Here is an 18,759-nt window from a genome sequence, read left to right as displayed (position 1 = left end):
ACGGGTAGTGATCAATGGCTCCGTGTCTAGTTGGCAGCCGGTATCAAGTGGAGTGCCCCAAGGGTCGGTCCTGGGGCCGGTTTTGTTCAATATCTTCATAAATGATCTGGAGGATGGCGTGGATTGCACCCTCAGCAAGTTTGCAGATGACACTAAACTGGGAGGAGAGGTAAATACGCTGGAGGGTAGGGATAGGATACAGAGGGCCCTAGACAAATTGGAGAACTGGGCCAAAAGAAATCTGATGAGGTTCAACAAGGACAAGTGCAGAGTCCTGCACTTAGGACGGAAGAATCCCATGCACCGCTACAGACTAGGGACCGAATGGCTTGGCAGCAGTTCTGCAGAAAAGGACCTAGGGGTTACAGTGGACGAGAAGCTGGATAGGAGTCAACAGTGTGCCCTTGTTGCCAAGAAGGCCAATGGCATTTTGGGATGCATATGTAGGGGCATTGCCAGCAGATCGAGGGACGTGATCGTTCCCCTCTATTCGACATTGGTGAGGCCTCATCTGGAGTACTGTGTCCAGTTCTGGTCCCCACACTACAAGAAGGATGTGGAAAAATTGGAAAGAGTCCAGCGGAGGGCAACAAAAATGATTAAGGGACTGGAAGACATGACTTATGAGGAGAGGCTGAGGGAACTGGGGATGTTTAGTCTACAGAAGAGAAGAATGAGGGGGGATTTAATAGCTGCTTTCAACTACCTGGAAGGGGGTTCCAAAGAGGATGGCTCTAGACTGTTCTCAGTGGTAGCTGATGACAGAACAAGGAGTAATGGTCTCAAGTTGCAGTGGGGGTCTTTTTCACTAGGAGGGTGGTGAAACACTGGAATGTGTTACCTAGGGAGGTGGTGGAATCTCCTTCCTTAGAAGTTTTTTAGGTCAGGCTTGACAAAGCCCTGGCTGGGATGATTTAGTTGGGGATCAGTCCTGCTTTGAGCAGGGGGTTGGACTAGATGACCTCCTGAGGTCCCTTCCAACCCTGATATTCTATAATATGATTCTAATTGTGCATCGGGAGAAAAATTCCCTCCTGACCCCTGCACATGACTAGCTGAAGCATGAGATTTGATTATAGTCAAGAGCAGCAAGTGTTAAGAGCATGTTGAGGACAATGCAGGCAATCCTGTTCTCCCCATGTCCCATGAAGAAAGGTCATGAACATGGTATGTGACAGGGTGTACCAGGTCTTTTCTATCTCCTGCTGGAGGCACCACCACCCTGACACCGCCCCCTGAAGGAAGAGTATTACCTGAAAAAGAGCGGCAGTGAATTTAGACCTCTGAGCACTGCCTAGAGAAGACACTCAGGCTCTCATACTAGCAGAACCAGCAAGACCCATGAGGTGAGGTGAGGTAAGAAGACTTGCCTACTTCTTTTAAGGGGTGCTTAGTGAAGCAGGGACAGGAGACGAGCTCCCCAGTTCTAACCCCAACCACATGGGCCCAAGTCAGGGCCTACCAGTCTGACTTCACTTTCAGTTAAGGCATACCACAAACTGTTTATTTTACTGTGGAGTTTAAAAGCCTAAAGGCATTTTTGAGTGTTACAGGACTAGCAAGGGGCTTGGTCCTGACAAGCTTTGACAGGTGATTGATACATTCACAGATTCCAAGGCCAAAGGAAATCACCATGACCATTCAGCCCGACCCCTCTACACACAATCTAGAATTTCTCCTAGCAGACAGATTAAAGCATATCTTTTAAAAAGATATCTAATTTCATTTTAAAGATTCCATGTGATGGTGAGTCCACTACCTTCCCTGATAACCTGTTCCAACATTTAATTACCCTCACTGCTAGGAAAATGTATCTTATTTCAAGGTTGAATTTGTCTACCTTAAACTTTCAGCTACAGGATTTCATATTGCCTTTGTCAGCAGGGGTGACATTATCTTTATATTAAAGTCCTCATTATCTTTTCTATCTGTAAAATGCTAACTACAGAATGCCCAAATCAGCTCTCAACCTTCTCTTCTATACGCTGAATATGTGAGCTCCTTAAGCTTCACATTGAAAGCCTTGTTTTCCAGCCCCGGATCATTTTTGTGAACTCTCTCCAGTATTTCCACATCCTTTCAAGTGTGTACATTTGCACTGGACACAGTAGCAGCAGAGTTTCTGAGGGATTGCCTCCAGTCAGACTCTAATGGAGAAGAAGTGGAGTGCCCCAAGGGTCGGTCCTGGGGCCGGTTTTGTTCAATATCTTCATAAATGATCTGGAGGATGGTGTGGATTGCACTCTCAGCAAATTTGCCGATGATACTAAACTAGGAGGAGTGGTAGATATGGTGGCAAGTAGGGATAGGATACAGAGGGACCTAGACAAATTGGAGGATTGGGCCAAAAGAAATCTGATGAGGTTCAATAAGGATAAGTGCAGGGTCCTGCACTTAGGATGGAAGAATCCAATGCACCGCTACAGACTAGGGACTGAATGGCTAGGCAGCAGTTCTGCGGAAAAGGACCTAGGGGTGACAGTGGACGAGAAGCTGGATATGAGTCAAGAGTGTGCCCTTGTTGCCAAGAAGGCCAATGGCATTTTGGGATGTATAAGTAGGGGCACAGCCAGCAGATCAAGGGACGTGATCATTCCCCTCTATTCGACATTGGTGAGGCCTCATCTGGAGTACTGTGTCCACACTACAAGAAGGATGTGGAAAAATTGGAGAGAGTCCAGTGAAGGGCAACAAAAATGATTAGGTTTCAGAGTAACAGCCGTGTTAGTCTGTATTTGCAAAAAGAAAAGGAGTACTTGTGGTATCTTAGAGACTAACCAATTTATTTGAGTATAAGCTTTCGTGAGCTACTGCATCCGATGAAGTGAGCTGTAGCTCACGAAAGCTTATGCTCAAATAAATTGGTTAGTCTCTAAGGTGCCACAAGTACTCCTTTTCTTTTTAAAAATGATTAGGGGTCTGGAACACATGACTTATGAGGAGAGGCTGAGGGAACTGGGATTGTTTAGTCTGCAGAAGAGAAGAATGAGGGGGGATTTGATAGCTGCTTTCAACTACCTGAAAGGGGGTTCCAAAGAGGATGGCTCTAGACTGTTCTCAGTGGTAGCTGATGACAGAACAAGGAGTAATGGTCTCAAGTTGCAGTGGGGGAGGTTTAGGTTGGATATTAGGAAAAACTTTTTCACTAGGAGGATGGTGAAACACTGGAATGCGTTACCTAGGGAAGTGGTAGAATCTCCTTCCTTAGAAGTTTTTAAGGTCAGGCTTGACAAAGCCCTGGCTGGGATGATTTAATTGGGGACTGGTCCTGCTTTGAGCAGGGGGTTGGACTAGATGACCTCCTGAGGTCCCTTCCAACCCTGATATTCTATGATTCTATGAAGGACTCAAAGACCCAATCCCATATAGAAGGAGTAAGGTTAGAAGAAGAAATTCAAGATAATACAGGTGGGAACCAATAATGCAGGCTGGATGACTGGCTTGGAAAGCAGTGACTCAGAGAAATACTTAGGGGTCATCCTAGATAATTGCCTCAACTTGAACTCTCAAAACAATGCTCTGGCAGAAAAACGAATGTGATCTTTGGATGTATAAAATGGGGAATATCAAGCAGAAGTAGGAAAAACATCTTGTATGCAGCCTGGGGCATGGATCACCTGTTGGGATCAACTGGGCATATCTCATCTAATCAGTTCCCTTCTATTTGAAGGGGCATTAGCAACACCTAAGTCTCTCCTGTTCTTCAAGTGGCTGCACATGTCCATTTCACTGGAGCTGGAGAACTTTTTCCCATAGCAGTACCTGTCAGGGCAACACCTGTACCCTCCAGGCACTCATGCTGTTTAATGCGAGCAAAAGTGGGTGGAGCTGCCCTGACGTTCTGCAGGTTCTTCCTAACACTTGTGATCAGTGGTCTCAGTGTGTGTGACCTCCTCATGCTTTCCCTCTTTGGAGAATTTCTAAAGCTCCATTTGTAAATAGTTTGTTTAAATGTTTATAGTTTTAATAGTTAGTGTTCATAGATTTCTGTTTTAATTACATTTTCTTTGTTTTTTATTGACATTAGTTCGGTACTGGTCATGGCTGCAATAAGTCGATGCCAGACAGCTATCCCCACTTCAGTTGCTTAAAGTACCTGAGTGAGGGTCACTATAGCCATAATACGGAGAACAGTTCCATCAGTGGTTATTAGGCAAGATCGTCAGGGATGCAATCCCATGCCCTGGGTGACCCTAAAGCTCCAACTGCCAGAAGATTGGACTGGACAATGGGATGCTTCCCTGGCAGTGTTAAGTTGTTGACTCCAGCACCTCAAGGGGTACTATTGAGACCCACTGCATGGCAAGCTTCATCTGCAGCACCAATTTCACAAACAACTTTGTCAGTACTGACAACACCTGAGGCATATGTTGTTAGGATATAGATATTCAGGTCTGTCTGCAAAGGCCTATACTTTAAGAATTTAGGTGTATTCTTATCACTTAGCTAGTTATAGAGGTATAAAAGAAAGAATCAAAATCACAGTCTGCCTGTTTATAGGCCTTCTCTCATATGATAGTCTAAGGCCCTGTTAATTAAATAGGCAGCAGGTTAAAAACAAATAAAAGGAAGTATTTCTTCACACAATGCACAGTCAACCTGTGGAACTCCTGGCCAGAGGATATTGTGAAGGCCAAGACTATAACAGGGTTCAAAAAATAACTAGATACATTCATGGAGGATAGGTCCATCAATGGCTATTAGCCAGGATGGGCAGGAATGGTATCCCTAGCCTCTGTTTGCCAGAAACTGGGAATGAGCGACAGGGGATGGATTACATGATGATTACCTGTTCTGTTCATTCCCTCTGGGGCACCTGGCACTGGCCCCTATCGGAAGACAGGATTCTGGGCTAGATGGACCTTTGATCTGACCCAGTAGGGCCATTCTTATGTTCTTATGTTATTTCCTGGGTGGAAAAGCCTCATAGAAAAAGATACAGAGTTAATGATGTCCGGTGTACAGTCCCTCCAGAATAATGTCTCATTGACCTCAGCATGTGAGCTAGCTCAGGCTCTCACCCAGAACATAATCATGGGAATGATTCAGCAAGCCATAGCAAGACAAATTCCCATGGAGGAAATCAACTTGATTTGGCCCCATGTAACGTGTTGGGATATGTTAGGGTTAAGTAAAGACCTGGGAAACTGCTGGTGTGCTGACATGGCATTAGGGAAGAAAGGCACAGACAAGCAGTATTTCTCCGTTTGATAAACAAGCTGCCATCCTTTTCCCTTCCCTGTTGCTTGTGAAGCATTGCAGCTGCACGAGAAATGTAGTTGTCTAAAGAATACCCTTTGCGTAAAAGAAGTGTTATCTCCCCCTCCCTTCCTTTCCCAGCTACATAAGCAAGCCCTGGGTCATGGCCCCTTCCTCCCTCCCCTGAGAACTGCTCATGGCCCCTTCTTCCCTCCCCTGGGAACTGCTGATTAAGGGAGCTTGTGACAACAAATTACTGCAACGAAATGTTTTTTCAAGGTAAAGATGTGTGTATAATGTGCATAATGCTGTAATCAGGCAATAGGGGTGTGTATAATCATAGTATGGGTGTTTCTATTACTTAATAAGGGTTTTGGTGGTATTGTAGTGGATGTAGGCATTTACATACTAACTTAAATGAAAAGAGTGTGCTGTAACTAATCCAGTGCTTACTCGACAATTGGGTCGAGGCGAGCAAGTACTGCAATAAAGAAGCCTGTTTACTCAATCCGCCTCTGGGTCCTTCTGCTCATTCTTCTCTAACATAACGGAGGAAGAATTAGTCCTCCGGCCCTGGTGGAGACTAGTTAACGCTTTGTACAATCACCACCAGCAAAGCTTGCAGTTATTCTTGATAACTGTGGCAGGCAAAGAAATTAGAGTAATCCACCCAGTAGTCCCACTGGGATTGCAGATTAATAATAATTCAGTAATGTACTCCAGAGATCCTAACACTTGGGCTGGGCAGAAAGATAATGTGTGGAACACAGTAAATGTAAAGAGGTGTAGGAGATTTGGGCTATATCTGTGAAGACCAAGCACTGGAGGAATATGATGAATGCTTCTTCCCACAACCTGGGAATAAATCTCACTGTTCCTTCGATGTTATCTACGAAAAGGGGTCTGTTTTTATCTATGTTGGTAAAGCATGTGTGTGTAAGAACAAGATGCAATATTGTATTGATTAATGGACACTGGATTCAACCCATGGTGCCTTACGTTAATCGCTGTTTCTGTAATGTAAGCACTATTGGTAGTTGTGAAATTAAGTTTACTGTGCCTATATGGACTGTACAATATTTAAAAGCCTATCCTGAGCTCTACAAGGAGGTTTCCCCGATTTCGCTGGCAATGGGTCTCACTGCCATTAAGGGACTAGTAACTCATCCCCCCTTACAAACTGAGCTGCAGAAGCTCTGAACTTTGGGAAAGAATGGCAAACTCAAGATTCAACACCAAAACCAAGAGATCTCTAGGCTATCAACTACAGTTAAAAACACAGGCCATGAGTCCTGGTGGGAGACTTTGCTTGGGTGGAGCTCCAGTGCAACAGGTCTTTTAAATATCATGCTTCACCCCATTGTGGTGATAATCGGTTTCCAAACTATCCTAGCAATTGGTCTGGTTCTACTGGTTTGCTGGATCCAGCGACTGATGCGGCGGCTGCAATGGATTGAAGATCAGAACTGGTACCATGGAGTAAGGATGTGATGGGGATACTCGTTCAATGCAAGCACCTCATCAATGGGGGGACTTGTTACCGAGCAGCTCTGTGTCTTGGGGAACCAGAGCGCAGTATCCAGCCTGTCTGACTCATGAAAGACCTTCCCCCTGCCCAGCCTCTGCTTAAACCAAATCTGCATCAGAAGAAAGACTTACAAAAAGCAATGAAAAGGCAGTGGGAGACACACCTAAACCCTAGGGATAAGGATGACAGAATTAAGGAAACTCCCGTAGGCTCATTTGCATCGAAGATGGGACAAGGAGGCGTCTCCATTAGCATACAGAATGGAGAACAGAGATTCCAAGGCAAGATCCGCATGGAACTCTGGGACCTGAAAAGTAGGGAAGCACTGCATGATGGGGGATCTCTGCTCCAGATGTTAATGAACCCACGCCTGCATACTCCCAGCTCAGTAGTTATCAGACCAATTCGAGTAATAAATCCTTTATTGGTATCCAAAATAGTGAAGTCCCTAATTGCACTGTGAGCTCCCTCGAAGGAACACTGCCCAAAGCCAAGAATGCTCCTATGTCTAGCCTGAACAAAACAACTTTGGTATTCTCCCTTGTTTACATATAAACAAATCTAGTGTTCTCCCTTGAACCATTGCTGCTTCTGTACAAAAACCCCTATCCATGCTCAAATAAGTGTTCTGTTGCCTGGATCCAAAATCTGCATCAGTTTCACTGGGACTTCATCTTCTCCTGACTAATCATGCTGGGGGCCCTTAACTAACACCACCACCTGGGACCCCCAATCAATTCAAGCTTCATTGAGTGGTGAGAACCCAGCTTTCTCTCTCTAAGTATAGCCTTCTGACTCTGACTTGTGTGATCAGTTACAGTTTTCTAAATCTGACTTTTATAATCAAGTTTAAGTTAGATTTAATATTATAACTGTTTTGTTTGTTTGGCTCCCCTATGGTTATTACCTGGAAATAAATAACTTTCATGATTAAGCTGGTTGCTTCTCTCTCTCCCTCCCCCCGCCTCCTCAGGCGTTTCTGGTTTCCTCATTTGCTCTGCAGCAACGCTCCTCGTGCCTAAGCTAAAGATCCCTGCAGTGCCCCAAAATCCTGTGGGGTTCGCTCATCCAGTGGGTTACGACCAGAACAACGGTAACGTGAAAGTGGGGATAGGGACGTGCTGAACCTGGGACACACGAGGGTGGCAGCTTGGAAGTGCTGCTCGACCTGGTCTGCTGAATCCAGGGGCATACGAGGGTGGCGGATTGAAAGTGCTGCTTGACCCAGCCTGCTCCGGCGGGCTCTATTCCGGTGCGGTGCCCAAGGCATAAGAGGGTGACAGCTTGGCGGTGCTGTCCAATCCAGCCTGCTGAGTCCAGGGACATACCGGTACAAGGGGTCAGTTTGGGAGCGCTGATTAACCTGGTCCTCTCAGGCGCGCTCTATTAGTGTGTGTATGTTCGTCTAATTCTGGGGCTGGAAGAACCCACCCAAGGGAACATAAGTCCTGCAGGATAGCTCCTTTGGGAGGGAACTTGCAGCAGGGAGAAGTAGAGCTCCGTATGAGAACACAAGTAGTACATTAATAGAAGTACAGAACCCCCTCACCCCACCCTTCCAGAAGAATAACCCTAATAAATGAGCATACCCCAAAATAACGGGCAAAGCTGGCAACAATCTAGCCCAGTATCCTGTCTTCCGACAGTGCCCAATGCCCAGTGCCCCAGAGGGAATGAACAGAACAGGTAATCATCAAGTGATCCATACACGGTCACCCATTCCCAGCTTCTGGCAAACAGAAGCTAGGGACACAATCCCTGCCCATCCTGGCTAATAGCCATTTATTGACCTATCCTCCATGTATTTATCTAGTTCTTTTTTTAACCCTGTTATAATCTTGGCCTTCACAACATCCTCTGGCAAAGAGTTCCACAGGTTGACTGTGCATTGTGTGAAGAAATACTGCCTTTTGTTTTAAACCTGCTGCCTATTAATTTCATTTGCTGACCCCTAGTTCTTTTGTTATGAGGAATAAATAACACTTCTTTATGTACTTTCTCTGCACCAGTCATGATTGTATAGCCCTTTATCTTATCCCCCCTTAGTCGTCTCTTTTCCAAGCTGAAAAGTCCATTTTTATTAATCTCTCCTTATATGTAAACTGTTCCATACTTCTTACATCAACTTAATTATTTCCGTGGCCCTTCTCTGTACCATTTCCAATTGCAATATATATTCTTTGAGATGGGGTGTCCAAATCTGAACACAATATTCAAGAAGTAGGTGTACCACTGATTTATATAGAGACAATATGATATTTTCTGTCTTTTTATCTATCCCTTTCTTAGTGATTCCCAACATTCTGTTCGCTTTTTTGACTGCTGCTGCACATTAAGTGGATGTTTTCAGAGAACTATCGATAATGACTCCAAGATCTCTTTCTCGAGTGGTAACAGCTAATTTAGACCCCATCATTTTATATATATATAGTTGGAATTTATAGTTGTTGCCCAGTTACCCAGTTTTGTGAGATCCCTTTGTAACTTTTCACAGTCTGCTTTGGACTTAACTATCTTGAGTAGTTTTGTATCATCTGCAAATTTTGCCACCTCACTGTTTACCCTTTTTTCCAGATGATTTATGAATATGTTGAACAGTACTGTTCCCAGTACAGACCCCTGGGGGACACCACTATCTACCTCTCTCCATTCTGAAAACTGACCATTTATTCCTACCCTTTGTTTCATACTTTTTTAACCAGTTACCAATCCATGACTTATCCCATGACAGCTTACTTTGCTTAAGAGCAGGGGTTCTCAAACTTCATTGCACCGTGACCCCCTTCTGACAACAAAAATTACTACAGGACCCCAGCAGGGGGACCGAAGCCTGAGCCCGCCCAAGCCCGCCACCCAGAGGGGGGTGTGTGGAATGAGGGCAAAGCCAAAGCCCCACCTCCCAGGCATGGGGGCCTGTAACCTGAGCCCTGCCGCCCAGGGCTGAAGCCCTCAGGCTTGGGCTTTGGCACCGGGCCCCAGCAAGTCTAAGCCAGCCCTGGCAACCCCATTAAAACAAGGTTGTGACCCACTTTGAGGTCCCGACCCACAGTTTGAGAACTGCTGCTTAAGAGCCTTTGGTGAAGGATCGTGTCAAAGGCTTTCTGAAAATCTAAGTACAGTATATCCACTGGATCTCCCTTGTCCACATGTTTGTTGACTCCCTCAAAGAATTCTAGTAGATTGGTAAAGCATTTCTATTTACAAAAGCCATGTTGACTCTTCCCCAACAAATTATGTCCATCTGTGTGTCTGACAATTCTACAGTTTCAATCAGTTTGCCCGATACTGAAGTCAGGCTTGCTGGCCTGTAATTGCCAGGATCACCTCTGGAGCCCTTTTAAAAAAATTGGCATCACATTAGCTATTCTCCAGTCATCTTGTACAGAAGCTGATTTAAATGATAGGCTTCATACCACAGTTAGTAGTTCTACCATTTCACATTTGAGTTTCCTCAGAACTCTTGGGTCAGTATAAACAACAAGGAGTCTGGTGGCACCTTAAAGACTAACAGATTTATTTGGGCTTAAGCTTTCATGGGTGAAAAACCCCACTTCTTCAGATGCATGGAGTGAAAATTACAGATATAGGCATAAATATATATTGGCACATGAAGAGAAGGGAGATACCTTACAATTGGAGAACCAACGTTTAAGGCCAATTTGGTTAGGGTGGATGTGGTCCACTCCCAATAATTGATGAGGAAGTGTCAATACCAAGAGAGAGAAAATTGCTTTTGTAGTGAGCCAGCCACTCCCAGTCCCTATTCAAGCCCAAATTGATGGTGTTAAGTCTGCAAATTAATTGTAGCTCCGCAGTTTCTCTTTGAAGTCTGTTTTTGAAGCTTTTTTGTTAAAGAATGGCTACTTTTAAATCTGTTATTGAGTATCCAGGGAAATTGACGTGTTCTCCTACTGGCTTTTGTATGTTACCATTCCTGATGTCTGATTTGTGTCCATTTATCCTTTTACATAGAGACTGTCAGGGTTTGGCCAATGTACATGGCAGAGGGGCATTGCTGGCACATGATGGCATAGAACAATCTTGGGACAATGCCATCTGGTCCTGGTGACGTATTACTGTTAAATTTATCAATTTGTTCCAAAACTTCCTCTAATGACACCTCAATCTGGGACAGTTCCTCAGATTTGTTTTGTCTGACATTGCTCTGAGCAATCCCCAGCATAGCAGTGGACCTGAACTTTGACCTCTGGAGTCCAAACTCTTCCTTGGTGGAAGTCCCTGAGCAGTGGAACTGAGTCCTCTTGGCCATTCTATTCCTCAGTTTGTGTTCCGAGCATTCTTGCTCTTCATGAGCTGAGAACTGCTTATTCATTGATGCAGCAGTGGTGGTTTTCACAGCTTCTGTTCCTAGGAATTTGTACAAGGCCAGCACAAATGAGCATAGGCTGGCACAAGCTCGCATTCCTCTCTCACATAACAATTTTGCAGCTCTCAGCCCAAGCAGGCAGAGGCAGGCAAACGCGCCTCAAGCAACTTCCCAGAGAAAAAAAATCAGTATCTACTAAAGTTAAACATCTTTAAATCTGCAGGGCCAAATTAACATGCACCCAAAATTTTTAGGAGATGCTGAGGCCCTTTCTCTGCTAAACACTAACCAATCCAAGTTCAGATTACAGCCAAACCACTTTCTTTCTTGTCTTTATGGTCCCAATTTGGGCAACTCACAAACATTAAGGAATTCATCCTCATACACCCTAGCCCCATGTGGTCAGGAAGTAGCATTAGTTTAACTTTACAGAGGGAGAAACGGAAGCACAAGATTAATGGGACCTGCACAAGATCACACAGGGAATCACAGCCACAAAACCTTTCCACCAAGGTATAGTCAAAGACCACATATGCCCTTACAGCATCTTCTGCTGGGGCAGGAGTGGCTAGGAGCTTCCCCCTCCCTCCTGTGTTCCTACCCCACTTCCTACAGCACGTTCTGTTAGGAGAGGCTGATTTGAGCAGTTGGGAGTTCTCACACACCCAGCAGCTAAAACATCATGACAAAGGCAAATTCTAAGAGAACTGCAGAAGTTAGAGATGGAAAAGCCTTTTCACAGGTGACATTTAGTCCATCCTTTCACAGTCCAAAGCAGTATTTCTCACTCATGTTTTTCTAATACTTTGTCTACTTTAGTTTCAAACATGTCCAAATATAATGATCAGTTGAAAGGTGAAAAGAAAAGGAGTACTTGTGGCACCTTAGAGACTAACCAATTTATTTGAGTGTAAGCTTCAAAGGTGGTGAGACATCTAGTGGGGACTGAAGGGAATGCCGTTAGGTCTGCTCTGATTAACGTCTTCATGAATCACAGACTCACAGAATCAGGGTTAACAAGACCACAAGGGTCATCTAGTCTAAGCCCCGCCAAGATGCAGGATTTGTAGCATCTAAACCATCCAAGACAGTTGGCTGTCCAGCCTCCTTTTGAAAACCTCCAGGCAGTCCATTCTGTTGTCCCACTGTTCTTACAGTTAGGAAGTTCTTCCTGGTTTCAGAGTAGCAGCCGTGTTAGTCTGATATCCGTAAAAAGAAAAGGAGTACTTGTGGCATCTTAGAGACTAACAAATTTATTAGAGCATAAGCTTTCGTGAGCTACAGTTCACTTCATTGGATGCAACTTCATCGGAAGTTTTTCCTGAGATTTAATCTAACTCTGCTGTGCTGTAGTTTGAACCCACTGCCTCTTGTCCTCCGCTCTGTAGCCAGAGAGAACAACTTTTCTCCATCTTTTATTGAAGATTGCTATTGTGTTCCCCCTTAATCTCCTCTTTTCTAAACTAAACATAACCAGTTTCTTCAGCCTTTGCTCATATGGCTTGCATTCCATCCCTTTGATCATCTTTGTCGCTCACCTCTGGATCTTTTCCAATTTCTTGACATCCTTTCTATACATTGGTGACCAAAATTGGCCACAGTACTCCAGCTGAGGTTTAACCAGAGCCAAGTAGAGCAGTACTATCACCTCCCGTGACTTGCATGCTATGCGTCTGTTAACACAACCTAAAACTGTATTTCCTTTTTTGCAATAGCACCACATTGCTGACTCATTTTGAGGTTGTGATCCACCAAAACTCCCAGATCCTTTTCAGCAGTGCTGCTGCCAAGTCAGTTATCCCCCATTCTGAATTTGTGCATTTGGTTTTTCTTTCCTATGTGTAGCACCGTACATTTGTCTTTGTTGTCTAAAGCCCTGTTCTCCTATTATCAAGACCCCTCTGAATTTTAGCTCTCTCCTCCAGAAGTGTTGGCAACCCCTCCCCCAGCTTTGTGTCATCTGCAAACTGGATCAGTATGCTCTCTATTCCTACATCCAGGTCATTAATAAAGATGTTAAACAAAACAGATCCCTGTGGAACCCCACTTGAGACCTCCCTTTAGTCTAACAGCATTCCATTAGTATCCTCTGTTTGCAGTTGCTTAACCAATTATGTATCCACTTCGTGGTAGTTGTGTTGAGCCCGCATATCTCCAGCTTATCTATCAGAATGTCACGTGGGACTGTGTCAAAACCCTTGCTGAAGTCCAGGTATATTATTCATAGCTTCCCAGGTATGAGAGTCAGGCTCACTGGTCTATAATTCCCAGCTCCTTCTTTTTAAAGATGGGCACTACATTGTCCTGGAAGACTGGAGAGGGCTCTCTCCTGTTATCCATGAGTTTGTATATATTATTGCCAGTGGCTCCGAGATTTCTTTAGCTAATTCCTTCAGTACCCTCGGATGAATAGCATCTGGCCCTGCTGATTTGAATTAATTCAAACTGGTCAGATCTCTGATGTATTACTTACTTATCCCGATATGGATCCTTCCCCCTTTATTGTCTATGGTAATTTTGCTAGTGATCTGGTCAAATGTTATTTTTTGTGAGAAAACTGAAGCAAAGTAGCCATTGAGCAGCTCTGCCTTCCTATCATCTTCCATTACCAGTTCATCTTCTCCATTGAGCAGCAGACCCACACAATCCCTGATCTTTCTTTTTTGTCTGACATATCTGAAGAACCTCTTTTTGTTGTCTCTAACGTTCCTTGCCAGCTGTAACTCATTCTTTCCTTGGCTTTCCCGATTTTGTCCCTAAATCCTCGTGCTATTCCTATGTTTACCTTCTTGGTGACATGCCCCTCCTTCCATTTCCTGGATGTATCCCTTTTGGTTTTTATTAGGGCTGTCAATTAATTGCAGTTAACTCACGTGATTAACTCAAAAAAATTAATCACAGTTTTAATTGCAGTATTAAACAATATAATACCAATTGAAATGTATTAAATATTTTGGAAGTTTTTCTACATTTTCATATATATTGTATTCTGTGTTGTAATTGAAATCAAATTGCATGTTATTTTTTATTACAAATATTTACACTTTAAAATTATAAACAAAAGAAATAGGATTTTTCAATTCATCTCATACAAATACTATAGTGGAATCTCTTTGTCCTGAAAGTGCAACTTACAAATGTAGATTTTTTTTTGTTACATAACTGCACTCAAAAACAAAACAATGTAAAACTTTAGAGCCTACAAGTCCTCTCAGTCCTACTTCCTGTTCAGCCAATCATTAAGACAAACAAGTTTTTTTTTCATTTATAGGAGATAATGCTGCCCTCTTCTTATTTACAATGTCACCAGAAAGTGAGAACAGGCATTTCCATGGCACTTTTGTACCTGGCATTCCAAGGTATTTACATGCCAAATATGCTAAACAATGTATGCCCCTTCATGCTTCGGCCACCATTCCAGAGGACATGCTTCCATGCTGACGACGCTCATTAAAAAAATAATGCATTAATTAAATTTGTAACTGAACTCCTTGGGGGAGAATTATATGTCCCCAGCTCTGTTTTACCTGCATTCTGCCATATATTTCATGTTTTAGCAGTCTTGGATGATGACTCAGCACATGTTGTTCGTTTTAAGAACACTTTCACTGCAGATTTGACAAAATGCAAAGAAGGTACCAATGTGAGACTTCTAAAGATAGCTACAGCACTCCATCCAAGATTTAAGTATCTGAAGTGCCTTCCAAAATCTGAGAGGGACGAGGTGTGGAGCATGCTTTCGGAAGTCTTAAAAGGGCAACATTCTGATGCGGAAACTTCAGAACCCGAACTACCAAAAAAGAAAATCAACCTTCTGCTGGTGCCATCTGACCCAGATAATGAAAATGAAAGTGCATCGGTCCACACTGCTTTGGATTGTTATTGAGCAGAACCTGTCATCAGCATGGATGCACGTCCCCAGGAATAGTGGCTGAAGCATGAAAGGACTTATGAATCTTTAGCGCATTTGGCACATATCTTGTGAAGCTGGCTAAAACAATGCCATGAGAACACCCGTTCTCACTTTCAGGTGACACTGTAAACAAGAAGCGGGCAGCATTATCTCTGGCAAATGTAAACAAATTTGTTTGTCTGAGCACTTGACTGAACAAGAAGTAGGACTGAGTGCACTTGCAGGCTCTAAAATTTTACATTGTTTTATTTTTGACTGCAGGTTTTTTGCACATAATTCTACATTTGTAAGTGCAACTTTCATGATAAAGAGATTACACCACAGTACTGGTATTAGGTGAATTGAAAAATACTGTTTCTTTTGGTTTTTTTACAGTGCAAATACTTGTAACTAAAAATAAATATAAAGTTGATATATAAATACTACTTTGTATTCTCTGTTGTAATTGAAATCAATATATTTGAAAATGTAGAAAACAGCCAAAAGTATTTAAATAAATTGTATTATATTATTAACGGTGCGATTAATCGCACGATTAATTTTTTTAATCACTTGACAGCCTTACTTTTTATATAGCTAAAAATCTCGTTGTGCAGCCACACTGACCTTCTATGGCTCTTCTTATCTTTCCTCTGCATCAGAATAGTTTGATGTTGAGTCTCCAGGATTACATCTTTTAGGAAGTGCCAGCTCCCTTCAACTCATTTTCTTCCTAACTGGTCTTTCCATGGGACCTTGCCTACTATTTCTCTGACTCGGTTGAAATCCGCTTTTCTGAAGTCCGGTGTCCTAGTTTTGCTATTCTCATGTTCTCCTTTCCATAGGATCTTGAATTTTATCTAAACATGATCACTTCCTCCCAAGTTCCTGACTACCTTCACATTCTCAACTAATTCATTCTTGTTGGTCTAAACCAGATCCAAAATCGATGACCCTCTAGTTGTTTCCTCAACTTTTGTCCCCTACACATGCTAAGAATTTGCAGGACATATGTTTTACTGTAATAGTCTTCGAACAGATATCATGGAAGTTAAAATCTCCCATTAACACTAGCTCATGTGTGTTGGCTAATCTTGTTAGCTGCTTGTAGAATGACTCATCCACTTCCTCTTCCTGATTTGGTAGTCTAAAATAGACCCCCACCATAACATCACTACTGTCGATCTATTATCAACTCAAGGTAATTCTATATTATACCTCTTTCTAACCAATCAAGATTAATTGATCACTGAATTAAAAATTAGTGATTGTCAAGCTGTAAGTGATCACAAGTGTATTGAATGTCCCCACAGGGTTTTACACTGGGTTAACTAAATCAGTTTAAAAATCACACCTTTAGTTAAACCAGTGCATCTTTACATATAGACAAGGCCTGTTACCCCTTATGATCAAGCACTCCCAGTACAACTCTATATTGCACCTACCTATATGCGGGCTGTTTATTAGGGCTGGCTCATTCTGCTTATTGTTCGATTTCCTTGGGAGCTTGGAGCTGCTCTCTTGCTTAGCTGTGCCTTTCCTCTCAGCTTGCTGGCCTAACGCTGGGAAAGGGGCGGGGGAGAAAAAAACCACTTTAGCTATTTTATTTACCAGAGGCTACCTGGTGCCTAAAGACAAGCTCCTAAATCTGTAAAACTTCCAAAAGTGCTGGGCGCCCACAAATCCCATTGAAGTTTTCAGTCAGGCCAGGACACAGAACATCATTAGTGATGTTGATGAATGATCTCTTGAAGTTGATGGAGGGCAGACATTCATTCTCATACTCCTGGGCCTCTCTTCAGCAAACAACAGTCAGTCATGAGCTACTGCTATTCCGCCTGAGGGAGATGGTAGGAATCCAGGGAAATATGCTAAAATGGTTTGAATCCTCCCTGGCAGGATGCACCCAAAGGACAGTAGTGGGAAACTGCACCTATACTCTCAGACCTGCATTCCCTCTAAGGTGCGCACTTGGGTGTCTGCACAAGAGGGCAGCAAGGGCCATGCACCTAATTAGTGCAGCCGCGCAGGTGTGGCTCCACTAATTATGTGCCTGGACCCTGGAGAGGACGCACATGTAAGCTGGTGGTGTTGGGGGGGGGTCAATAGGGATAATGGGGGGCAGTGGGCTGAGGGGTTGGTGGGAACTTGGGGCATGAAGGACTGCAGCAGCTAGTGAGCTCAGCCGCTCCCCTCCCCCAGCTGGGGAGAAACATGCCTCCTTTCTCCCAGCCCCAGCTGGGCTGCCCTGGTTGGGAAGATGCCTCTGAGAGCCAACAGAGAACAAAGTAGTTAAGCTCACAGTGGCTGGCAGTTGTATTCTAAACAAGCTGGTGTCTCTGTTGCTCGAATGTTTAGCCCCAAGTACAGTGACAGTAATCAAGTCTGAAGGTGACAAACACATGGATTATTGAGGCTAGATCTTCAAGGAAGAAGCGGTAGAGGATTTTAGCAGCTGACGGTGGAAGAAGGTGGTGTTGTATTTGTGTGATTCTGGTTTTTTGTTTTTTTGCCACAGACCACTTTAAGCTTAGGGGGGTCCCTTCCAGCTACTGATACTACCTGGTCATTTAGGGGATGGTGAGTGTCTCCCAGAGCTAATGGGAGTACTTGATTTTCACTGGTCTTCACCAGTGTCCAGGGGTGTTCACCAGTGAACAGCACAGCTTTCAATGTTTCCAAGGGCTTCCAGCACTTTATTGTGCATGAGTTAGGGCCAAACTCTTGTCTGGCCCTCTCCCCAAATTCTAAAAAGTAATGGAAATCACTTGTCTGGACTGCAGACAAGTGGTTTTGTATGGTGAAGACCTCATTAGCAAGCTCTGAAGCCATGTTTTAATGTGCTCTATTTACTTAAGGGACTTGTAAAAACTTAATGAGCCTACTCTTGAGTTTTTGAGTTGGTGACACACACAATATAAAACCAGGAGAACTTTAACTTTGCCTGTTTCTATAGGGCTCTGTTGCACTTGCACAGCATGGGTCTAAACACTCATTTAATATACCCATAACCAACCACCTGATGTTTTACTTCCCTTTGTATTTTCAGTGTTGTCACTTCATAGAATATCAGGGTTGGAAGGGACCTCAGGAGGTCATCTAGTCCAACCCCCTGCTCAAAGCAGGACCAATCCCCAACTAAATCATTCCAGCCAGGGCTTTATCAAGCCTGACCTTAAAAAATCTCAAAGGAAGGAGATTCCACCACCTCCCTAGGTAATGCATTCCAGTGTTTCACCACCCTCCTAGTGAAAAGGTTTTTCCTAATATCCAACCTAAACCTCCCCCACTGCAACTTGAGACCATTACTCCTTGTTCTGTCTGTTTGTTCACTTGTTTGTTTGTGGTTTTGTTTGCTGTCTGAGTTGCTTTATTAGTTATTTTTACTGTTCTATGTGTGTGAAGTATTAATCAACTTAAGAGTTGACATCCCATAGAAATTGTATGAGCCTGACTGAATGCCTTTTAGTCTCCTTTCCAATATCAGAAAATATTGTATTAATATTTGTGATGAGAGCATGACTGTTTCTAGTGGACTCATAGATTTGTTTAGCATCTTAAAGCTGAGCTATGTGTGCAGATAATATGCATGCAAGAGGGATAGTTTTGTGAACTGCAAAAGTCCATAGCATGCTAGTGTTTTGACAGCTGCTTCATTTTTCGAGAGCAGCTTTCCCTGAAGATTTAGTAGTCTATGGTAGGATTAGGTTACTGAATTGGCCCTCTGGTGCATATTTTTTATGCTTTCATTTAATGGCCATGACTTTGTTTTATTTATATAGCTGTTTTCAGTATGCCACATTTTGGTGTGTT

General features: G+C 43.4%; 1 protein-coding gene across 1 annotated transcript in view; it reads right to left on the bottom strand.

Moving 5' to 3' along the window:
- The window catches only part of IQANK1 (IQ motif and ankyrin repeat containing 1), a 151,614-nt gene that overhangs the window by 117,591 nt on the left and 15,264 nt on the right, over positions 1-18,759 (bottom strand). Inside the window, exon 3 of the mRNA XM_037891682.1 lies at positions 16,392-16,508. Coding sequence (XP_037747610.1) covers positions 16,392-16,508 — 117 coding nt within the window. The remainder of the gene's footprint in view (positions 1-16,391; positions 16,509-18,759) is intronic.

Source organism: Chelonia mydas, chromosome 2 (assembly GCF_015237465.2).
Source record: "Chelonia mydas isolate rCheMyd1 chromosome 2, rCheMyd1.pri.v2, whole genome shotgun sequence".
NCBI lineage: Eukaryota > Metazoa > Chordata > Testudines > Cheloniidae > Chelonia > Chelonia mydas.
Note: the sequence above shows the minus strand (reverse complement) of the source record. Positions and strands in the feature narration are given on the sequence as shown.